At 40.9% G+C, this 25,820-nt stretch overlaps 2 protein-coding genes across 2 annotated transcripts in view; one reads left to right on the forward strand and one right to left on the reverse strand.

The window, feature by feature from the left end:
• The window catches only part of EIF5A2 (eukaryotic translation initiation factor 5A2), a 472,944-nt gene that overhangs the window by 179,686 nt on the left and 267,438 nt on the right, over positions 1-25,820 (reverse strand). The gene's annotated exons all lie outside the window — the stretch shown is intronic.
• SAMD7 (sterile alpha motif domain containing 7) lies at positions 15,887-25,362 on the forward strand. Its single transcript, XM_009485691.2, has 8 exons — positions 15,887-15,989; positions 16,718-16,844; positions 16,986-17,122; positions 18,234-18,312; positions 21,157-21,836; positions 23,174-23,295; positions 24,074-24,184; positions 25,090-25,362. Exons 1-8 carry the CDS (start codon positions 15,887-15,889, stop codon positions 25,360-25,362), a joined length of 1,632 nt encoding a protein of 543 aa, XP_009483966.1.

Raw genomic sequence — 25,820 nt, forward strand, 5'->3', positions numbered from 1 at the left:
CTTTACCTTTCTTTACAGCAGCTATGCAGCAAGAGGGGACAGCAGGGTTATCCCAAAGCCAAGCAGGATAACTAGAGTAAGGCAGCCGCACTGGGCTGAAAACGTAAGCATTACTTTGCAATAGCCCAGGCTGTGCCGTGAACACGTAATATATCACGACAGCCAGGCCCAGCCATGCCCCGGTTAAATGCTAGACTGGGCCTCGCTGCCTCAGTTGCTGTCTCCTGCATGGCGTACTGCTGAACACGCGTCCTGCTCCTGCCTCACGGACCTGTGCATCTGCTTCTTGCAGTACGTCATGGACAGCACAGGGCAGGCTTAGCTTTTGGAGTTTAAAAATAATAAACGCCTTCCCTTTTCTATCCAGTTAAATGGTTTGTGACCATCTGCTCAGTGTCACACTTGTTTATATCTACTCTTCCCTCTGTGTAGACCTGGGGCAAGGTTAGGAACAGAACCGATTTTGGAACAAAATAGTTAAAGTTGCATCCCACACAGCATCCACTGGTGAGAGATTAATGTGGATTTTTGTACTTCGCCTCATTGTGACTCCTTAATCCGGCATATATTCCAAAGAAATAATACCATTAGAGGATTAGTGCCACAAGTTCATTTGAAAAAAAGGATTTGCAAACATTGAAATCCTATATTCTATGTACTTAATCACTGAGTATCTTTTTGGGGATTTCCTCTCCCTTTAGTAGTGTCTCTTTCAATGAAATCCAAGCAAAGTAGCAACTCTGTTTTGGATGGTCTTTATTATCCATTAAAGGAAAACAAACACCCAAGCATCTGGTTAAAATAATACAGAATCTAAACACACTGGACCAAACCCATCCTTGCTGTCGTACAATCATTGCAGTTATACCAGGGAGGCACTTGACCCAATATTTATATAGAATTTAATGATTTTTGATATTTATCTGCTAGCAATTTTTAATATTGAGTCCTGTAGCATGCAGTAACACAGTGACCTTTGTTTGCTTCTAAGGGAGTTCCCTTCCCCAGCTTCAACCACTCTTCTCCTCTCTGTGGGAGAAGGAGACCGAATCACTGCCATGTCATTCTTTCTCCCTCTCCTTAGCACACGTCTCTGCTCCTCTGTCTCCCCTTTCTGCACGTCTGTCACTGCCTGCAGCAGCCTCCGTGGGCTTCTCTTGCTTGGCTCGATTTGTTGCAGGCTAGCTGAAGTGGGCAGTTGCATGGGCCAGGAAATTGCCGGGGGTGGAAAAATGCTTATTGCCCCATTTCTGACTTTGCCAGTGCCAGGTGACTTGCTCTTGGGCTGTGCTGACTGAGAGTACATGTGCCAGGAGCTGCTGCCAAGCGAGGGTAGAGGAAGAGTGCCCTGCTCCAGTACCAACTTCACTGTCCTCATCTTTCCCAGCCACGTACATCAAACCATGCCCTGCACAGCTCTCTCCATCCTCTCTCTCCTGCTCGGTCCCTTCCCTTCATCCACCAACTTTGACCCGGTTCTGACCCCTTACAACTGAGGCAGCAAAATTCAGCCTTGCCTACATAGCTGAGAAGCCTTCAGCTGGCACTGATGGTACGCTGCTAGCACTACAATACGTGTGTCATCCACTAATTTGATGTTGACTCTCTTTACATCCAGGCAATTCACAGAGGAGCAGGGATCGGCTTTAGGGCCAGACAAAAACCTTCAGAAGAGACTGTACACACGACGGGCTGGAAGGACCATTCCCTGAGGAAGAATGAATAGATGCAGCTGCACTCACTAGCAGGAAGTGCTCTGCAGAACCTACGTTAGGAAACATAGCTGGGGCTTCCAGGTAGAGCTCAGCAGTGTGTTGCCAGCTGGATAAACACTTTTTCCGTATATCCTTATACTCTGAGAAAGATTGTGCAACACTGATGCTTCCCTGGAGCAAACTGATTCCAGGCTTCCCTGCTCTGAGATCCGTGTGCATGCTTGAGGATTCAATTGGGTCCAAAGTATCTGAGTATCCTCATCATTTCCCACAAAATAAATATTCGACCTTCTGATTTTAATAGCCCATCAGCCTACAGTAGTTCTTGAGGCAGCTGTTTAAAATATATTTCACTGGGTTATGAAAACTGAATCCAACCCCCTCGTTCCTTATTTATGTATGATTATAGACTGATCACAAGAGGGGTTTGAAAAGGCACTGAGAACATACAAAACCAGCTAAAGCCTTGGGTTCAGACATGGATACTCTCTGAGCATCCTTAAACAGTCCCCTAAACTCAGTGAGACTTTTCATGGGTGGAAAGACTGCGGAAGATTTTGACATTTCACTGTACTTTTACACTTTACAACACAACGAAAAGTAAAGTCATGAAACTCTGGTGCTAGCATGCAAAGGTGAGCTCTGCCTGACCTGAAGGGGCTGCACACTTGGCAGGACAATCTTGCAGGTGCCTGTGCCCGATGAACTGGTCGTGAGCAGAGGTGTCTGACGGCCCCTGTTGCCACTGCTTTATTATAGTTATAAGAATTGCAACCTTGCATATACCAGCACAAGCTACTAAACACAAACTGTAGAATTCTAAAATATATTCTTTTTCTCAAAGCCAGAATTTACCTTGCCTACTATAAAATAATAGCAATGATAAGTAGTTCTTTCCAACTCCTATTTCATACTGTATATGAATTTTGATTTCCATAAAAACCGTAATTAAAAGATCTACCACAGCAAATGTATCTTTATATCCACTATACAGATATTTTTAACACTCTGATATTGAGTTACTCTTCTTGAAATGGAACTACACAAATACAAACTTAATGTTTCATTCTCTATTACAGTCTGTCAGAGAAGATTTTCAGGGCTGGAAAATTCTTTTTGGTTGAACTTATGCCAGGAATAATCCCCTTTCAGTTAATCATTTACATGAATGGGTAATCTGCAGAGTTCATGCAAGGCCTGCAAACTATATTAATTACTAGAAACCTAATTAGAAATCAACAGAGTCAAAGGATCAGTGTTACTTCCATACAGTACCATCTGGTACAATGGGTCTGGATAGTTCAGCAAAACTTCCCATTGCAATTCTGAGGAACTTCAACCTGAATACATGTTGCCAGAGAGAGCAAGTTTATGCTGATATATGAGATAGCTGTAAAGCATTTTTAGGGTCATCCTAAATGACAGCATCTGAGTTCCTGTATTTCTAGCCGTTATTTCAAAAGTTAGTTCAAAAATGAGCATTTACTCAACAGTTTTCTTTTTGAATGCGATACCAATGCAATCGCAATTTGCTTTTCCACATCCAAACCCACCCTAAATCCATACACGGGCTAATGAAAAAAATCCCCAAACAAATACGAAAACATGTCTCCCGTAAAATGGTTTAATTAAAGATAATAAGTGTGTCTATTGTCATATGCTTTGTTAATTACTACTCCAATGTAAAAAGGCACATCCGGAGTGGAAAAAGTGAAATTCCATAGATGACACAAACATGGCAGAGTGCGGCTTCCATTACCTCTGGTGTGCATGCATGGAAATAGTAATAGAATTTTACCAACTATTTGCTCTTTCAGCATGTGGCCAGTTTGAAAATTTTGACCAAAACATTTCAGTCCTGTTTGAAACCATACTAGCCAAACAAAAAAATCAGGTCTTTGAAAACTCAGCTTGTATGATTTTAAATCCAGACCTTTCCAACCATTTTGATTCAGGGACACATAAAATAGAGTCTTCTTTCAACATACATGACAATGTTTGGTCAATTTAATTTTCAAAGGAACTTAATGGTTAGCCATATGTCATCTCTAGATTCCCTCATTGGTTTTTGGAACTGAGATCAGCCATGCTAAGTAAAATTTGTCCCTGTTTGGGTCCAGTTGTCTCTGGTTAATTTGCAGATTTCCAATGGGATTGAGACAGCTGTGTAATCCACCTAGTCTCTCCAAACTTCTTGCAAGAGCTGTGGTAACTGTAATGCTTTTCCATTGAACAGCCAGTTGTGTTACAACCTGTTACCTTCCCAGCGAGTATTTGCTGATCTTGTCAGTATGGATTTAGTACAGGTGAACACCAAAGTTGGGCACTTCCCTCTTCAGAGTGTCCTGCAACTCAGGAAGGAACTAAAGCACCTACCCTGCAACCAAGCAAAGGGCTGAGGACTGGAAAAATATTTAACTCCCAAGGAGTGCCACAGCTTAAAGGATGTTCTGCATACCCAGACACTGGATGATTACAGTGACACTGACACCCAGCTTTGCCCATTCCCTTCTCTAGTTATTTTTTCAGTTTCTTGTGAGTGGACCCAAAGGCAAGATCCCATGTGTTTCTAAGCTAGCTGTGCCACTGCAGAGTCTGGTGATTGTTTCTAATCCCAGGATTCTAGGACACTGCTTCTTGTTCAAGCTCATTCTTGGGATTCACAGCCTACCAGTCCCAGACTTCCAGCCTCATCCATCAGGCCACCTATGCTGCCAGTTGTGGGCATGCTACTCTTTTAGTTTAAACCTTTTGGGGGAAATATGGAAGGAAGTGAGGTAGCTGAAGAATTTGATACGTGTGAACACATTTCATTTTGGAAAAAGACAAGGTGGTCTGTGATAAAGAAGCCATTTGCCAAGTTCTGTATCAGTCCAGTTCATTTCATTATACAGAAATAAGTCTCCATTGAAGTGTATCTTGCTTCAGTGAACTTCATAAGGAGAAGAAATAAGGATTATCACTCTTTCACAGATTCCTCACTTATGACAGACAGTGTTTAGAAACAGTGGATTAAAACCTGTGTAGACTCTAGTTTAGCAAGTTCTCTACTTATACAAATCCATTCCAGCCTTGCCTTTTGGTAAACAACATAATTCTTGAACTGGTAAAAAAATTGTCTAATACAATTTTGTGCCTTCCATTTTTGAAGACCATAAATCCCATCAGCTGAGCCATGTCTGACATTGATTTTGTCAAAAGGGAACAAAGAAAGTTCTGACCCAAATCAGTGCTGACAAAATGTCTAGTGACAACAGTAAGACTATAGCTACCTTAGTGCACGGAGCTGATTCCACACCGATAACCCATTCTGGTACTTCAGGAACTGTGAAAGATGTGAAGCAGTTGACATTTCTTTTGAAATGAATTGAGAAAGAGTCTCCTTGTTCTTAATTCAGCTTTAGAATAGTACATAAACTGCCAAAACCTGTTGGCTTTTTGGTAGTGTTCTTCCAACTCCTTGTGGTCTATGATGAAGTGATGCTCTCTTGGGGCATCCTATACCGGATGGGTCAAATCCCAGTTTTGAGACTTCTGCGCTGCTTGCCATAGAGGTAACCCCAGGCAATAAGTCTGGGTAAGAATGTACAGGTGGTGTTGACTCCAGCTCCATCTTTCGCATTAGTATATATCTGGTGTCAGTAGCTCAGGCTACAAACACCAGATACTGGGTAGGAGCTGTCAGGCTACAATTATCCCCTTTGCACAGAGGAATCGGAGTGTCAGTGTTTCCCCACTCTCAGATTCCTCTCTGCAAAGGGGATAAAATGGGACTACACTGTCCTAAACCATCTTAACTAACAGTGATACCATTTGACAGACCAAGGCCCAGATCAATTTGATATACTCTGCATGACTTTGTTCTATTCATATATTCATAACTCCTATGTCCCTCTCCCTCCTTTGCTGCTCTGCCATTTTTCTTGTTGGTGAAGATGACCGGCAGAAACAGGACTGCTGAGAGACACGCAGACCACTGCATGATTCACAAATACACCCCTGCCTGATGCCTGTGAATTCCAGTCAAGAACAACTAGGTCTTCTCCGGAGAGGGACCATTAAAGCATCTTTATGAATTGTGGTTGTCACACTTCACTACAGCACGCAGCAATCCTGCTTCTGTGCCAGAAACCAAAGGCTGGATGCCAGGGGTCTTGCAAAGTAGTCTGTTCTCTCTCCAAACTTCCCTCATTAGGTAAAACAGGAAAAAATAAATATATATCCTTATTATATTGCTGGTTTTGTTTCTACCTCAGGAAGTAATTTTTCCCAGTATTAAACTTTTTGTGGTTTTCCTGAAACATGATTCACATGGACTAAAACATCTGATGAAAAATAGATGCTGATGCAAGACTTTGCTTTTAATTTATTCGGGCAACCCCATATCTTACAAAGTATTTGCTTCAGCCTCACCCAGACAATCTTGAAAAATCCTAGCAGAGGAACTTTTCTCAGGACTGTATCCACTCATTACATTTCAAGTCACAGACTTCTGTAGGCAGTTACAGACCGAGTGCACTGAACACAAGCTGAAAATTATCTTTAAGCCTAGAATGCTCCTTCGATTCCTTGTCTGCCTGAACATGCAAAGGTTTGGACAACAACATGAAAATTATTCTCAGGTTATTTTAGCTGGTCTCCAACTCTTTTTTTTTAAAGGAAGTCCTGAAATTATTTTTAAAACCCAGTATTGGAATTTTTTTTTAAACAATGATTCTGGGTGTGATTTTCTTCTTTATAAAGAAGGTCCAGACAGCAACAAAATAGCCATGATAGTATTTACAACAAAAATATTTAGAGAGTCACAGTCACTTATAAAACATTAAAAAATAGTCCCACATTAGATAGTATATATGTAGTTTGTGTTACATTATAAAAAAAACAGTTTGTTTTCTGTAAGGATGTGCTGCACTATAGCAGAATTAAATCCCTTGGCTGACGATAACATGTCTCTGGGAGCAATTTTCAATGGGAATGGGTCCATTTTCTCCAGGTTTAGGTTGCAGTGAGCACTTGATGAACTTTCGGCGGGTAAACAAGGGATTAACAAACATCAGCCCTGACGTCCCATCAGCTGACACAGATATTAGAAGAAATAACCACTCCCTGATATTTTAAAATCTGCCATTTACTAGGCATTCATTCTGAGAGTTAACTCACTGACAGAATTAAAGAGTAAATTGCCGGCTTGAGCAGTATAACGATCTGATCCCTGTGTTAGCCTCACAATATGCTTAACAGGATTTCCATCTTCTAGTTCCCCGCAATCCAATTGGATACACAGTTCTGGGATAACAGGGTTCTGGGGTAACTGCTTGCCAATGGTCAGAAGTACGGCCTTTCTAAAAATCAGTATAAAGAGGTAACACGATGCATGAGAGCTAGGCAACTGTTAACCTTCTCTCATATTTCTTGTTGGAACAGGAAGATTTTAAGTGAATGCATCAAGTATCTTAAAAGCTAACAACAGCTTAGCAGGTTAAATGTGAAATAGGTTTATCAGATCAGTGTAGCGCTCTTCTTGTAATTATGTTTTTACAGCCCGGCTAGGGGATGGTATTGGAGAAGGGCTTGTGATGTCAGAGTGGGTAGGGCTTAGAAGCAGGGATGAGGGCTAATCAAGATAAGTTCAATTTGTATTTAAGGTAAAGTCAGCGTTAGTTAAGGCAGTTTTTGACATGTTAATCTTGATGTGTTTTAAAAGCTGCCAATCACATTACTGAGGCAGCTTGAAAGGAAGACTTAGAGTGAAGGCACATACTCTTGGATGTTCATGGTGTCTTCATTTTACCCAAAACTAAGGTCTTCACAATAGATGTAAGTATACATGAAATAAAAATAAAAAGTGCTAGTTTTTAATGTAAATGGCAATGCAACATCTGCAAAGCAATACCAAGAGGTGTATGATTTTTCAGATTTTGATAGGAAAGACTTATCTCATGATAGAAACAGCGCAGATCAAAGCAGACTTCTTCATGGTGGTTTTCTTTAAGAGCAGCACCGGACAGCAGAGAGTAAAGTTAGGAATAGGCAGGGGTGATAGAGAAAAAGTAAAGTATGTGATTAACTGTGTTCCGATTTCTCAGTAATCTGCTATATGTATTCTTACGGGTAAATAATCCTGCATATTCAGGTGGAAATGTTGTACTTTTTACGACATAAGCTTGATCATTTTGGAAACATTTAAAGATCTATTTCATAAATGGAGGATTTCACTTTCGGAAGGCTTGTCATCGCATATTCAGTGTTTTTCTAGAAAACTCTGGATATAGATTGAGTTGCCTAATGTACACGCAGAAATGTTTCACTGTCTTGTCTAACCGTAACAAAATACTCTTAAAAGCTAACTGGTTGTTAATACATACAGCTAATATTTGTGCTAATTTATCTTTTTAAAGTACAACAGAAAAACCTCAATATTTTACAGATACTTCCTGGAGCAGTGGATTGTCTAAATCAGTGTGCAGTCAGAATTAATCAAGGCTATCATAACACAGATATATGTGGTTATTTTGGTCTGATGTACCCATATTAGATTTACTTAATTAAAATTTTGCTTGTGTGCGTAGCCATTGTAACAAACCCCAGTGCTAGCAGCTTTGTGGAACACCAATGTATGCAGTGTGATATATTTTGTAAAAATAATTTCATAATGTGATGGGGGTTCCTTACATCTTATTATCTGAATATGTGGGTGGAATTAACTGTAGACTGAGAAAGGCTTGGGCACTATTATACTGCCTTCGGAGCTAAAATTTCAAGTTCCTCAGTTACAGAACATGTGAATTTCTGTATCTCCCTGGTGCCCCAGAAATATGGAAAGAGTGAGAGAGAGAGGCAATCCTGACTCGAGTAATTTTATCATGGTCTGATCCTGCAAACTGGAGCTGAAAATATTCAGTCTGTTCAAGATGCTGATTTCTGTTTGCAGGATTGGGTGTGCAATTTCACATGTTAATCTCACAAGGGGAAAAAGTTTGTATTAAAACTTGTGACTTCATATATGAGTTTGGAAAATAACAGTGGCTTTAGTGTCTGATATCTGAGACTCACATATAATTCAACATACCTGCAAATATTTTCTAAGATGAGTGTGTGCTGTCTTTTGCTTTGTAATAAAGCAAGCCAACCTGAAACGATTAATGATAAAAACCCTCACCACCTTGTTTTACCTTTGTGGTGTAAGACACATCAAATGCAGTTTTCTGTTTTATCAGAGGATTTGGGGAAGTCTGAGGGATACTGCTGCAATATCTAATATCCTAACTGAAGAAGGAAGGTACTGAGGATTCAGTACAAGTTTTCTAGATTCAAACTCTTAGTTAGCCAGTGAAGTTAAAGAGTTGTTAAATAAAAATAGTTTTAAATAGCCTTCCTAAACCCCATTCCTCTTTACCTTGTTTATTCTGGCACTGGGAGTGTTGTCATTTGCACTAGTATTTCATGCTAAAGTGGGACACAAATCCCACTAAAATTCAACTGCATTTCATTTGGAAGTACCAGCCTTGCTCTCCAGTCGTCAGAAAGCTTTCCATCCCAAGACTTCCATTTCCAGTATTTAAAAATAAAAAATGAAAAGAATTCTTTTTTTATGCCTTAAAAGTAAAAATGATTAAAAAGTAAAAAATACAGAGTTTAGTTTCCCTTTAACTGATCCCACTTTTGCCACATTTTGCAATCTTTAGGCTTCTAAAAGTATCCAAGGCAAGAGGATAATGTTCCAAATGTCATTCCTAATTATGAAATAAATCCAGAAGGAAAACAAATTACATCATGCTTTTATCTCTGTATATATAACCAATGTAACAGAGAGACCCATCCCTTGTAAACAGCTTTTCCATGTACCAGTTTGTCAGGATACAGGGTGGGTGTACAATGTTACACACGTATGTGTGTGCATGCACGCCCTTGCTCTGCTACAACCACTGTTTTCATTAGTTCTTGAATAGTTATTTTACTTAGTGTTTTAAAAAGCATAGTTAAAACACTCAGCATGATCCCAGCTGGAGCCTTTGGGTGCTGCCACAAATACAAATGAATAATATTAGCACTACGGTTCTGCAGAAGCCGGTCCTGTGGTTACAGCAGCAAGCTGAGAGGGAGAAGTGCTAAGCACCATTTGCCCCTCAGCTGCTTAGTGTCCTGTATTTCTACGCCTCCAACGCCGTATCAAATGGCAGGACCGCTTCTTTTTCCTCCACCATCTGTCTGTCTCACCTAGTAGGCTTTGAGGGCTCTTGCTGTGTGTTTGTGCTCAGCACAGTGCATCTCCACCTCTGGTTTTAGTCAATACATTAAACTGACTGTTGCCTTAGCAGCACACAGGAATAACAGTTTCCCTGTGCCCCCAGCCATTCCGGTGGGAGCAAGATGAATGAACTCCTGTTATGAACCTAACTTAGTTCCTGAAGGATTGAATTTGCCAATACTAGGCCTTAATTTCTTCCTGGGACCAGTGTGTTTAAAAGAAATACAAGTGACTTGCTGCTTGCAATCTTAACAATTAGCTAGCTCAAAAACAGTGAAACATCCACATCTTCATTTCAGTGTAAAGGAAGGCAATGCAAACTCTACTGGCTGACATGCACAGTATAAATATAGTTATTTTCCTTTCTTTAGGGAATGTATCATTCTCAATCCAGTTTTAGGATTACACTCTAATCTCAGTCTCTGAGCAGTCTGTGCCCACGTATCTAGGATTAGAATTTAGCCCTACAGCCTCTCCAATGGTACCTTACCCCAATTAAGACGACATATTTCACGATCCTGTATGACATAACGTTGGTATAATTGCTTTCTTGCTTTCCAAAAGTCATTTATTTTGCTGACTGTGGTTCTTGAATAAGTACGATCTCTAGTTGTATGACTTAGCATAGGTTTAGGGCAAGAACCCTCGATACTATGGTTAATAACATTAGAGTATTAATAATACTGGAATATTTATCTGTTTTGTAAAACAGCATCTGATATCTCAAGTAATCAGGAGAGCTTTTTCTGAAAAGGGAGCCAATGGGAATGGAAATGAGACTATGCATGAGTTTTTGCATATATTTCACTCATAAGCATGTATACATGTTTACATTTTATGTTTAACTGATTTCTCTGACACAGATTTACCTGAGCATTTTAAACAGTACTCAGCTTCTTCTGAACAATCTGTGGATCCACTGCAAAGGTATACTGAACATTGCCTTTAAAAAATGCTAATTCTATGTGTTTGATATAAATAAAAGCAGTATTAGTTAACGAAATCTTAATGCATTTAACTAAAAGAAAAAAGTCTTCCAACAAGTCTTTATTATACATAAGACAATACTGTATTTTGTCAATGCAATTAATAATATAGATACACAGACTGTTACAGACATTTTGAAACTGCATATACCATGATTAGTTTTGCAAATGCTTCTGGTTCATGAAGTTCGTGTCTTGCCACTTCTCATCTAATAAATTGAGACAGAATTAGTACTGGGTGAGTGGTTCTGCCTGCTGCCAAGAAGGGTTTGCTAAGGGTAAGACTCTAAAGGTAGAGATTAACTTGTGTTCATCCCTGTAATGTGCTGTACAGCCAGGATTTGTGCAATAGGATCAGAGAAGAGCCATATATGAATGTAACACTGGACAGCTGGCATGTATGAATTTATATGAACCCTGATGCAAGATTTTGAGCTACTCCCAAATCCCAGCTAATATATGTATCAGAAGTAGACTTTCCCTGTTCCTTCAGAGATCTTTTTTTGCTGCTGTTGGTTTCTAATATGCTAGTTGTTATGAAAATAGTATGAAACTTCAGTACCCTAAGTTTGACCTGCAAGTCAGAACCCCAGCTAAGTAACCAAAAAGGTGTTTTTCCAAATGGAATAACATAGATTAGTCAAGTTCACTATCTCCTCCTGACACAGGGTTGCATACAAGTCTTTATATTAGGTTATTAAGCTAACTATTTATCCTACCTGATCAATTCAATATTTCCTTGAACAGGAAATTCAGGGAAATAAACAAGTAAGTTAACGCAGGTAACATATACATACAAAATATGTCCTTTAAGTTAAATTTAAACCATACTGATATTTTGACATTCAACTTGGGAAAGCAGATTAGAATTCTGGTGGAAATACCACCTCAACATAAATACCAGAGTTATTTTTATGTATCTGAGAAGAAATCCAAGGTAAGTTAGATAGGATTGACTGGCACACCAATGTGAAAACCAGAATGACTTCATGAAGCAACTCCAGTGAAAACCTTGTTAAGGAATCAAACCCTCCTTTTGGCTCATGATGATTCAAAAACTGGGTCAGTGGAAGCAGCAAGCTACAGCTTTAGTGGAAGAAGATACCAATGAACTTTCAAGTCATATTATTCCATGATTTTTTCAATACTGTATCTTTTCCATGTCAAACCAACAGACACCCAGTCTACCTTTGCACTTATGTGATGCACATTGCCTGAAGCGATGAATGTTGCCTGAAGTGATGCTCTGTCAATCTTGGTCATCTAATGGGTAATAATCTATCAATAAATATGGATCAACTCCACCGTGGATGCTGCTGTATTTGGTACCCTACATTCAGTGAAAATGCCAGCAGTTAAAAGAAAACCTCACTTTTAAAAAGAAAGATTTTAAGAAAGTTCTTAGATAGTTTCTGCTTCAGCTCTGGAAGGAGGCTATGTGAGAGACTAGTGGTCAACAGACAGTGTAACATACTTCACATCCAACACAAAATCCAGACTTGTTTTGAGAACTGCACAGACTATAGAAAGAACACCACAGCGATACTGGTGCTACTGGTTTCTAACCACGGTTACTGCCACTTGGTTGTTGACAGACGTCTGTCAGAACAGGCAGGGTATACGGGATCCCACGTGCATGTGGTGGATTTGGGTCAGAATAGATGGGTCTTTTCCCACTAGGTTTTCCATGATTCTACACTTTAAAGTGGTATCAAATAATTTTAGTCACAGGTGTGATTTCAGGGGGAAGTGTAGAAGTTCTAGGCAGGCCTGATAAAGAAAAGTATCTTTTATTTGTATGTCTTTTTCCCACACAGGGACAGCTTCCCCAGAATAAAGTACATTCACAACTGTGATTAAAAAGGGGATTGAAGCATTCTAGTGGTTCCTAAAAAGCAAAAGTGGTATGGCTTGTCGGTCAGCTGACAGACAAAACTTTGTTAGTGTTAATACTAGCTTTAATTTTTTTTTTTCTGATTTACTAGAACAAAAAAACTCCTGGTTTTTCCCATTATGTCTACCTGGACCTCTGCTGGTTGCTTTGCACCTTCATATTCTCTAGTCAGGTGCACCCGGTAAAGGCCGAAGGCCAGGCTGTGAGGGGTTAACATGATGTTTAAAACTGCAGCTTTGTTTTCCAGAGTATTTAATATATAGCCACTCATCCGTGAAAGGAAACCACCTAAATGGCTCACTGGACCAATATGGTATGGCAAATACCAACATCCCAGTTGCCATCTATTTTTTGAGCTGCTGTAAAGTTTAGTTCAGCACTAAATCGCTTTAGTTCTGAGCTTTAAAATGCTTTAGCAGCTCAGAAGCACTTTGGCAGCTCAAATGCTCTTCATGAAGCACCCAGCATCCTAAACCGCTTTAAGTCTAAAGTATCCTAAAAAAAAAGGCAAATGGAAACATGCCCAGCATCACATGTTCAGATACACATGTCAAGAACAAAGGACATGGTGCTGTTCTTGGATTTGAGAGGCCTGTCTGCTTCCAGGAAGACCCTGAATCTTGGCCAACACACAATCTAGCATTTACAACATTTACAAATGTAAAGAACTTTTTATTTTGAGGGAACGGCAGTGGTGTGGTCCAAGTATAGCCTCTACTCTCAGTCTGAATGGCTGAAAGGACTAACTTGCCTACCCTTTGGAAAACTCATTTTGAGGCTGAGACCAAGTATCTTCACCATACCAAGGAAACGGTAAATTCCGGAAGCATGTGAATTAGATTGATAGTTTTCCCTTAGATTTTTTTGTAACTCATCAATTGGTCAAAGGCAATAAAAGGAGTTATAATGATTACTCTAATGTAAAAATGGCTTGGGTAACAAAATATAGGATTTGGCTTCCATCAGATTTTGGATAATGAAAAATTCTTAAAGTTTGGTTCTGTTTTGGAGAAGGACTGGCTGTGAAAAGGGGAATTTTGGTTGTTCCTGCTTACTATTTGTAAAGAATTTCTCTATCCTAGGTAGCTGGTTTAAAGGTAAAAAAACCACTTGGCAATGGGATCTGTCTTGTACTCGTAACAATGCTAACATCTCAAGCTGTGTTTGATCTCACTGGTACTTGTACAACACCACTGCCTTTGCAGTGGTCACATATGCACAACTGGTCCCACAGCTGGATTTTATCACACCAACGCCGTTTATCACAGGCATTGACTTTCTAAGGCTAGAAGCAGGGGCAACATAATATAAAAATGAAAACATGTTTCGGCCTGTAAAGTAAACAAATTTGGCATAAATGTGAAAATACATGAGAAAGACCTGAGCAAGAGGTAGTCAGAGTTCTCAGAGACAGCTGGCATTTTAACTTAATAGCATTATCCCAACATGCTAAAGCCAAATTGTAAGTAAGCCATAAAAAGTCAAACCATCCAAAGCTCTGGATGGTTTTGGCCATTTGTGCTTCAGAGATCACATCTTTGTGGAGTGATTATTAACATGAATTCAGCAGTTGTCAGCACTCAGCTGAAATGGAAGGTACCTGCTGTCAGGGAATTTGTCAGTGATTGTTTCCCTGCCATGGGATTCACCTCCCAAACTAGAGCCAGCGGAGAGGAGTCTGCTGCCCTTAGCAGCACAGTCAGTCCTCTGTTTCTTAGATCTTGTTTCTCAATGATTCCTGTTTGCTGGCTTTTGTGGAAAGGTTCAGAAAGGTATAATTCACTTGAGCTCTCTTTGGCTTTGGTAGATTCTCTGTGCTTCTGTCTTTGTATTTCTAAGGTGTCCCTCACTGTTATCTACACCAAATGCCGGCTGAACGCATGGAGCTGTAACTCTCTATCCACAGGATGAGAACACTTAAGCATTACATCTTCCATCTTTCACAAGAGAGAAAGAATCCATTTTGTCAGAGCTAATGGGGAAGAAAATTCAACTCCTTAACTTCAACCTACTTTAAAAAAAAAACAACCATTTGCTGTGCAAATCTAGTTTGAAATGAAGTACAGATGCCTTTGCTGCCTTTAAGCTGGCCTGCTCCCTCTGCCAACCCCTCAATTTAAAGCCTCCCACACAGGATAACTGTTTAACATCCAGGCTGCGGGTTACAGGACTAATTTCCTTTATGACCTATCTGCACAAATAATCCTGCTGTAGATCGTTCCCCCAAAATCTAGAGCAGGGCACACTGCGGTTAGTCATTCCCCTGGTATCAGGATCATTTGTAATCTAGTCACCTGCTGCTTTGGACAGACTTAGAAACGCTGATGCAATCCACCTCAGTGACACTACAGCTATTCAACTATGCATTGGTAGTGTATTAGTTTTTAGTCAAGATTTCTGCTCTTCATCTGGCTTTATTTACTTGTACATATATGGGTAATTAATCTGAGCCTAGCTGTTTTTATCACTGTTTTCATCACTACGAAGCATGTTCTTTTATCTTTTTTACTTCATTTGGCAGTCTTAAGGGGCTGATGTAATTTGCAGCAGCATATTTCTACCATTTTTTTCCATGTTTCACTTAGTTTACATTAGACAGGGCTCCAAACTATTGCAATTCCCAAATTAAACCAAAGATACGTGCCTTCCTGAGTATGAAGCACATGTCACTGTTCTCAGGGCTGCTGTGATAAACCAGGGGCTGCAGGCAAAAGACTTTGGCTTAATTACTTCCCTCTGAGCAGCTGATATTTCCCAACATCCTGACTTTCCTTGCATAGTAAGACCCAAGGACACTGAACAACTCAGTAAACAAGGGCAACATCTGCATTGTCCTGAAAACTGAAAGTTTCTGTGTGGTAACCAACACAATCCACAAGCACTGAAGGGTACAGCTGTGACTGGCAGAAGGACCACCTGCTTATCTGAGAAATAACTTGTATAACCTGCTCTGTTTCTTAGATTGTTGAATGTCTTACGCTTTTCTTTGGGTCTGATGATTCAGTTCTTTACAACAGAAAAGTTGTTGCTGTCTCCTTGCAACATGACTCCACGAGATCACATGAGAAAAATGTCTATCCTGGGGGAACAAGGGACACTGGAAGAAAAGCACTTATACCGATTAGCAAGTGGCATGGCAGCAGGAGGTAAGCAGGAAGAAACCTAACTGCGCATTTGGTTGCAGGATTGCTAATAGCTGTACAAGGTACCAGAAACAGCCAGCAACAGGTTTAATGTCTTCAAAAGGTATCCCAAGTTTGTCTTAGGAGTAACGGGAGAAACATTTCTTTTAAGGTAATTAAAAGTTAATATGGGGGATTCTTCCCATTCAGAATTTGATCAAGAGATGCTAAGCATGTGGAGAGTCAAGGTCGCACAGGAACTCAGCAACAAAAGCCATAGCTGGACATTATGAATTTCTGGCTCACCACTGCAGGCTCTTCTCTCTAGAGCTGCTGTCTCATGACAAAGCAGGTTCCAGCTAATAAGATTTTTCTAAAAATAAAACAATACTAGAAATTAAAACTCTCTCAAGCAGAGAACGTAACAGTCATGGCTATTCTTTTCTGTTTAATACTGATATATGAATTATTATTGATTGTAAATTGTCCTTTGGTACCCTTAACTGTGCACATCTTGTTTATTTTTACTGCAGTTTGTATAAAACTATGTTACTTAAACAATGTGGTTAAGGTGGCAGTTGAAATGTCTTCTTTTTAGTTGCTACTATTTAAAAAAGCGTGATTTGCTAACTTACGCTAAAATGCTGGCACTTGAGAAAAAAACCCTGTCTTTTCTGGTAAAGTTAGAAAGCGATTCTGTCTGCAATATAATTTACTACACTGACCACAGAACTGTATATGCTTTGTATCAGAACTACGGCAGCGGCAAGAGATGCTAATGAGAAATCAGTTGATGGCAGTAAACCCTCAGCTAATGGGCGCAGGCCAGCAGAGAATGCAGGCGATTCCCTCCCAGCTTGAGCCTCGACTGGTAGACAGGTATTTTGCACCATTTGTCTATTATAACAATGCAGTTAAAGAATAACCGTGCACGTCCTGTACCTGAGAATATAAAGATCTTAGATTATTCTTAAATAAACAATGTCCTTTGCATACCTGAATGTATTCTTCTCCTCTCAGAGATCTGTTAGCTTCAACTGAAATGATGGCATCAGCTGACCCAAGACAAATCCATATAGCGTCCCACCTTGGAGCCACAGTCCCACAGCACGCAAACACGCCAAACATATTGTCCAACCGTGTTTACCCAGGGCCAGGTAATGAAACATTGTCTGCATCCTGAAAAGTCATAGCATGTAAATGAGAAAGCAAACTGCAGCTACTAGTTTTTCATAGGTTTATCAGTAGTGTCAATAAGAGTTTATTTCTTTGGAAAAACAGTCTCACTAAAAGGAGGCAGTCTGCCTACCAGGGATTCTAAACTGTGCCTGTTTAAGCCTAAATACATCCATTTTAGCTTTTGTTAAATACACTGTTTTCAAAATCATTTGCATGTTTGTGTTCTCTCCTTTTCCTTTTGTATTTTCCAAGCATTTTCACACTTAAACAGAAGGCTGTAGCTAAACAAATGAGTCCAATCAACACCACTTTTTGCTACTTCTAACTCTTGCTCATGTATGAGCATTGGCTGACTTTACTGATCATATTCTTTAATCATAATAGCACATGCCACTTTACTTACGTAGGGCAACTACATGTCCTTTTAATAAAGGCTCCAAATTACAGGGCACAGCTCTAAGGGGAAGGCTGGATATCACAGCGTGGCAACACAACTGTGGCATGCATGTCATGCTGCACATACATTTACGTATCACTTTATACAAATAGGTCATATCTTAAGGTTCCTTCCTTGAGATGAGTGAATTCCACATAGATCTATAAACAGGAATTCCTGGCTTCAGCTTTTTTCACCCCCTAATGTAGATCTCAAATAAGAGATTCCCTCAAGAGGAAATGCCATTTAAAATTGCATGGCATCTACGCTGAAAACAGTCTTGAAGGAGCAGGTTTGCTTTGCTTAACTGTTGGTTATTATTTTCTGAGCAGCTATATGTACTTCAAAGACATAAGTCACCAAATAAAACCACCCTGCTATCTCCTTCCTTTATGGATAACAGCAGGCATACCTAACTACAGATCTGATCCTGCAAACACCTGATACCGAACTTCATGTTTCTACTACATATTCCCACCAGCAATGAACACAAATAGAATTTAACTTGAAGTCATACCAGCTTCCTGGTGAAGCACATAGTTCAAGTCTTAAACAGCTTTTTACAGTGTCTCTGCATTGCTTTGGGGTTTCTGTATTTACTTGAGAAAACAATTGAATTTTAAGGATGTTTTTTTCCCCCTCCTCCCGTTAAGGATATAGCTTTCTACAACCAGAATCCATGGAAGCTGTGGCCAGAAGACAGGAACTGGTTCAAAAGCAAAACATTGCCAGGTAATCAATAGTAAGCTTTGCTCTGAGGTGCATGCCAGAATTAGGGCAGCAAAGGCAGATGGAAGTGATTAAGTCACAGACTTTTTGTGGGTTTTTATTTACAGTGATCGAGATACTTTTTCAAATCCCCCAGAGAAGCACAGGGTCCTCAATTATCTTGGAAGATCTGAAGCTACTGAACTTTCTGCTTGCCCCTATTCTACTTCTAGCCTTAAAATAATGTAACAAAAAGAAATAAACCCTTCAGCTTGGTTAAAGAAACAAACAAGCTACAAACTTCAGCCCCAGCCCTTGAACTCTGGATCCAAACACCCTGAAGTTACAAAAAGTCAGAAACAAATTCAAACTTTACAGCTGTGTGCTGTAAACATTTGTGTAAATACACAACATTTCAAGCCTTTACTGCTGGGCCCTTGGGATGATGAGCTAAGTCTCCACCCTAGCAGGGTGGACAGCTTTTCTAGTTTAACTAAATAGTCTGAATGTCAGGGTGATTATAGAGAGTCCAGGTATTTAGATTTAGAATAGATTTAGACTAGACACAAGAAAGAAATGTTTTACAGTGAGGGTGGTGAGGCACTGGCACAGGTTGCCCAGAGAGGTGGTAGATGCCCCATCCCTGGGAACATCCCAGGCCAGGTTGGACGGGGCTGTGAGCACCCTGGGCTGGGTAAAGCTGTCCCTGCTCGCTGCAGGGGTTGGGCTGGGCGAGCTCAAAAGGTCCCTTCCAACCCAAAGCATTCCATGATTCTATTTGTGCCAGTTTCAGTGTAATCAGTAGCTGGTTAAGTAACCACCTGTGCCCTCCCTCACAGCCACACCATTTGCATAGACCGTAGAGGAACTCTAACCTCAACCACAGCTGCGCTGGGCTTCAGCGCAGTACTGAGCAGCAGCACCCCTCGCACAGTAAGACAAAGAGCAAAGCACAGATGAAGTCTGAGTAGGCATCTCAAGAGAATTATGACAGAAGTGCTTTGAGCTCTTCAGCCAGCAAAGCTTGATTACTGAACTTCTCCAGGCACACGATTTGTATCAACAATGCATTTCATATAGCTCCTGCCACATGGCAAAAAGCCTGAGGAAAAACAAGTAAAATAGCTAGCCACAAGTAGGGCCAGCACACATCCCCTCAGCCACATCAGAGCTAGTCCTGCCTGTTCAGGCTTTTCCCTCAGCCCACCAAGCCCAGGAAAACGCCAACATAGAAGAGCTCAGCCTAAATCCATGAGATAACCTTTCATCCCCAGCCTTTTGCCATCCTGGCAATTTCCACTAGCTTCACACTGCTTTCTGCAGCACACGTCACCTTTAGAGCTGCACTGGCTCCTTTCACCCTTTATAGAAATCAAGTGTTGGCAAACAATCTCCTACACTTGCTGCAGCTGTGCTGCTGAGCACCTGGGACCAAATCCTTGCTCTTCAAGGGCTTCTGCCTCCTATCTTGGTAGGAGGATCCCCTCAGTGATCTCCCATCTGCTGGTCCTCAGAGGAGCAGGCTAGCTTATCTGGAGTAGTCGTCAGGAATGTAATGCTCTTTGCTGTTTATCTCTGCCTCAGGAGCTGTGTGTGAGTAACAACAATTGGGCAAGGTGTACAAGGACATGGTACATAGACAAAACACTTCCACTGGATCTCTGAAAGCAGAAAATTAATAATTTGGAGGTTGTTGCAAAGATGGAAAGAGGACAGAGAAAAAGCCCTGACTGTTATGGAGTGATCAACTAATTCCTCCTCGCAACAATCATCTGAATAGATACCTTTTGCCCAAACTGCTTTCCTGACAATTTTACATTAATGAGAAGTCTCCTAAAAGTCAGACTCTCTCTGACCTGTTATCCTCATTGCAGTGTTAAGAAAGCTATCTCGGTGCACTTTAAAGACTTGGCTGCCCTCACAAGTCCTTTTCCAAAGAAGAATGTGGAAGTCCCACTGAAAGCTCCTCAAAGCAAGGACAGCAGGCTGAACCATTTCTGGTTTGTGCTGGTAGATTGGCTCACTTCTCCCATCCCTCAGCTCCAACTGAAGCTCTGGAGCTCTAGGAGCTCTAGCTCTCTGATCACTAGTTTGGCTCCAGAGAAAGCTGCTGCCAGCAAAGGTTGTTACAATGGAGACTCATACTACTCCTTGTATTCTCCATATCTCACCGGTAAGCGCTCCTACCCGCTACACCGGGGGCAGGAAGCCGGCACAGACCCTGGAGCATTGGCTTTATGCACCAGTGCATATTGGGAGGGAGAGCAGTTGAACATTGAGCACCAGGATCTCACCCTTTCGCACCCTCAAAGCCATGCTCAGGCGCCAGGCACTATGGAGAGTTACTCAAGAGACTTACTCGCATTAGCTTACTCTGAATGTATGCACGGGTTCCATAGATAATATAATTCTAGTTCTTTATCACTTACAATATCACTGCCATTTTCCAGTTTTCAGTATAAGTTTCTGATTGGTAATGTAAATCACTTATTTTCTGTAGTCTTTGACCGTTATGACCCCGGACACAATTTTCCAAATCCCAAGTGAGCATAATCACTGTAATAATGCCTGGATTGCCAATATACAAATAACACTTTTTTGTCTGAAATGTTATCCAGGGACATCACATGGAAGATATATTTTCTCTTCCTTTCAGTTTACTATATGTATCTGGCAGCACATTAAATATAGCCAGGTTTGCCATTCCTTCTGCAGGTTGTGACCGCTCACACAGAGCAATATAGGGACAAGAGAAGAAAAGCAGTACTCTTACCTATTCAACCATGTGAATTTTAATCCGCCACTGAAAAAAAGAGGTGATGAAGGAACTGAGCTGCCCTAACTTCTTGTGCTCTGTGTGTCTCTTAGAATGGAAATGGAGATGAGCGCTATTTTGCAGCAAAAAGAAATGGAGAAGGCTCATCGGAAAGGGCTACTGGGCCTGGAAGCACCTTTCCTCTACCATGGGATGCCAGCTAGTCCCATTGCTTTCCGTGGCAGGCACAGACTGCCTGAAGGCCACCTTCCCAGTGACTTATATGTTCATCGTACCACCCTCGATGAAATTCATGGCAACACTATGCTCATGGCAACCAGCCCATACCCCCCCGTCAGCACTTTGCAAAGGGAGAGGGGACGTCGACCGGGGAGAAGAGCTGGAAATCACAAAACTGCAGACTGTAGTGCCAATGGCACAAAGAACCAAGTCGATGACAAAACTACAGACCCCGCTTCAGCTGCAGCAGATGATGAGAAAGAAGACAAGAAAGAAGCAGAGGTGGAGACATCAAACAAACATGAACAAAGCAAAAACCAGACCGAGCCATCTGCAGTTGCCAAAAACTGTAAAGAGTTTGAACAAGGCTTGAGAAAAAACTGTGCTACTCATGAAATTTCTGCTGAAACCAACAGCTGCAGCAATACAAATGAGAAGGAATCTAATAGCTCCTGTGCTGCTTTTGATGAGAAGTACATGTACCCTTCTGCAATTCCATTCTCAGCGTTACCATATGGATTTCCAGTACCCAGCAACCCATTGCTACCTTCAGGTTTGTGAAGGCTCCAGATTACAGTTAGAGTGGCATGTTGATACTATTTATTTTTATTGATTTGCTCTCTTTATTTCTTCCCTCTGTTTTAAGCAAATTTTTGGTATGATAGAGTCATGGCAACTAAATGTAGAATTCATATGCTGCAAATAGTAATAACTTGGTAAATCCAAGTCAGAAAAGGTAAAGAGTGGTTTTCCCTACTTGCAAACTGTGCTGCTTGCTGGCATAATGGAGGTTTCAGCATCTTAGGTAGCAGTACTTTACCTTGTAGGACTTTGCACAGCAAAAAGCCACAAAGCAACCTCCTTACTCTTTCAGTGCTCTGTGCCATGTGCTATACTGCTGTAGGATGTCATCCTGTGTTTTTATCAGTCCCTGGGGACAACATGCTTGTCACCCCCTAAGCTGTCAAGTTAGCAGCACTTTGAGGTTCTCCGCAATTCTGTTCCACATGTTACGTTCTCTCCTCTCCTTCTGGTGGTCGGGGGAAATGTAGCAGCACGCAATATACTGATCATAATCCCTGTGTGTGTCAAACAGGACAGGAATCCCCTTAGAAGCTGCACTCATTTAGGAACAAACTTATCCCTGAGACTTGACCTCCCCAAGAACAGAGCGTAAGACACAGGCCTATCCAGCCACTGTGCAAGAATCATTGTTTCTAACGCTTTGCAGCTCTTGTTAAATGCACCAGTGCCAGTGGATGAGCCTTGCAAAACTTCCCATTACCTGAAATGGGAACAGGCTGGGATGTTTGTCCAGGATCATCTACGAAAGACATACCATATCACTGAAAAATATATATGTATCGCTGAAAAATATATAATGCACATTAAGTATTCCGTTTCTGTCTGCAAAAGGAATTTCAATTAAAATAAGCAAAATTGCTGAATGAAATTGTGAGCTAGCCTCTCTCTTCTGCCCTTAACTTTTCTATATGGCCTTCTAACTCACAGTAGGCACTACAGGCTAGCAAAGGCTTGATTCTGTTCTACTGAAATCCCAGTCAAGTTAAAATAACTGCAAAGTCTAAAGAATCAAAAGTATTGGATAATGTTTAGAGAAAATACTGCAGTATGATTTGTATGTGTAGTGACTGGTACGTACAGTACCAGCAGTAAACAAAAGAAGCCACCAAAAGAAAACCCTCCAGAATCAGCTACTACTGACTATCTGGTGATTTTGGTGTCCAGGACTCCTTCTCTGTCTGTGGCTACACACTGCTGTTAATATATTAGCTTCTGGAGAAATGTAAAAATTCTCATGTTGACAGTCATTTCCTATTGATTTGCCAGCATAGTCCTACAAACATAACATCTGTTTCCTCCTCAAAGGAGCACATGGCCTGATCCTGAATGGAGAAGACATTTCTTCCATTGAAGACATTCGCAAATGGACTGTTGATGATGTATACAACTTCATTGTTAGCCTCCCAGGCTGTTCAGATTATGCCCAGGTGATTATAAACATTCTTCACATTTTCAGGTCTTTTAGGACCATCTAGATTTAAAGGTCATCAAACAAATGTAAATGCTAGAGGTTAACTGGTTGTCACAAAGTTACTAACATAATAGTAGTTTTCATTGTGCTTCAAAATACGAAGTCACTTGCTTCTTAAAGGGAAAAGCAGTCCATGCTCTCAGAGGTTACACACACTTCTGCTGCAATATGGAGTCATTGGTCATGGCACATACCAGGAGGACCAGCAGCAAAACAATAGTTTAAGAAAAGTATCGTAATTTTTTTCACTCCACATGCCCTGCACAATTTTTTGCCGATTCAAGCAATTTTGCATTCTTGGATCTTGGTATAACGCCCCTACCGCCCCTGAGCTCTTATAGGCATCATTCCATTTGAAAAATGAAGTATCATTAGATATGCAAGCAAAGAGGTTGAAATCTTGTATATTCCTTGTAAAGCCTTAGTAAGATCAACACTATTCTTTCATTGGTAGCAGGCTGCTCACTTCCTAAAAAAAAAAAAACAAAAAACAACTAAGTAACATTGAAACATTACAAAGCTCCCACTTGCAAGAATGAGTAGAGAAGCTACAGGCAAATGTGCTGATACGCACACACCTAAATGACAGACCTCACGCTGCAGTTAAGACATAAATATGAAAACACTAAAATTATTATTTCCTCCTTTTATTGTCTATGCCTCAAGATTAAGCATAAAAACTAACCAGTGAAGGTTTGTTTTAGCACACATGATGTGTTTTATCATTCCATAAGATATTTAAAGACCACGCTATCGATGGAGAAACCCTCCCACTGCTGACAGAGGAACATCTCCTGGATACAATGGGATTAAAACTCGGACCAGCATTAAAAATCCGCTCTCAGGTATGATCATTAAATGTATGCCAAAATGGCAAGTCACAGAGATGTGAAAGAGTCAGAAGCTAACAGGATGAAATTTTTCCAAACTAAAACACATTTTTTCTCCCTGATAACATAGCTACCATAATACTAGGAGAAAAGAAATTACTCCAGCACAGTTTGCTTTTGCTTCTCTGTGTGTTACAACAGCATGCAGGGACACACCAAGGGGAGGTTAGGACGAACAGTTTGAGAGACACTTAAGTGGAGTCAGAGTACAACAACACTGGAGGCTAGGCTGAGGGTGGAAATGGAAAAGACGAGTTTGAGGAATTAACTCCGTTTCACTCCTCTTTTCCCTTCCCAGCTGGTAAGAGCTGCTCTGATTCATACTTGCTTTTGCTCCAACCTGGCTTTTAAAACATAACAAGTAGAGGTTTCTACAGCCTTTCTGGGAATGTGATCTTGCATGTTTCACTGACAGGCCATCCCTCTATGTTTAAAGTTTTCTGCTTAGTTTTATCCAGTAATATCAACTCTGTGTGTGTTTCTATTGTTGCCTGGTTCTTTTCCTTTTCTTTAACCCCTTGCTGTCTCTCACTCTTCTCTCATTAAAACCATCTTCCCCGCTCCTGGCTGGCAGTTTGCCTCCCCAAGAGGAGCCTGCTGTCAGGCCCAGCATGCTGGGCTGTTTCCCAAGCTGAGTATTGCCAAGCTCCTTCTACAAGAACCTGGGCCTAGAAAAATATGAGGGAAAATGGAAGAGATTTTTTTTTTTTTTTGCTTTTGCTAACCACTGATAACTCTTTGAGACGGTTGGGATCTCCTGGATGTCCCTGCCATTGCTACACGGCAGTCAGCCTTAATGTTTAATGGCTTTATCACTATCTCAAGAAGCAATTGCTGCAATGGCGCTTTTGTCTTTAAAGGTGTCTCGACGTCTGGGCAACGTGTTCTACATGATGAATCTTCCTCTGTCCGTGCCCCTGCCACCTGCTGCAGGCAAACCCTCAGACCAGCCCTCCGACATAGCCTCCCCTCTTCACTGCAACAGCAGCGGCGATGCGCTGGATAGTCCCTCCTCGCAGGACCCAGAAACTTCAAAAGCAGTGGAACAGATCGTTTCAGAAAGCAGGGAAAATCCATGTGACACAGCTGGATCTCAGGCTGACTTCCAGATGGTCACTTTTCAGAAAAGTTGAGCTGAGTCCGGGACATAAGATGTTTTTAATAATACAGGAACCTCTAGTTACAAAGTGTTTGAGAAGATAGCTACAGCCCGAAACCTCTGCATGACTGGGGCTGAATGAAATAAGCTGCAAATGCAGCAAGAGGAAGTATGGTATCTGAAAAGCATTTAAAAAATGCAACTACATGTTAGTGCAATTACTTTCAAGTGCAATTCACTGAAAAGAATACCAGTACAGTTATCAGGTAAATTTAATTTTTCATTAAAGTCCAGTGTGATCACTGAAATCTGTCAGAGACTCCGAGTGCGCTGTCTGTCTTACAGTGCGTTCTTGCTGAGAAACTACAAGGAAAAGTTACAGCTTCCACACATAGCTGACTTCTGCTTCCATTGAACAAAATTCATACAGAAAATTTATACGGAATTTGTTGGGAGAGTATGGAATTACCTGCAGAATATAGAGAAATATGC

This window comes from Pelecanus crispus, chromosome 9, assembly GCF_030463565.1.
Source record: "Pelecanus crispus isolate bPelCri1 chromosome 9, bPelCri1.pri, whole genome shotgun sequence".
Classification (NCBI taxonomy): Eukaryota; Metazoa; Chordata; class Aves; order Pelecaniformes; family Pelecanidae; genus Pelecanus; species Pelecanus crispus.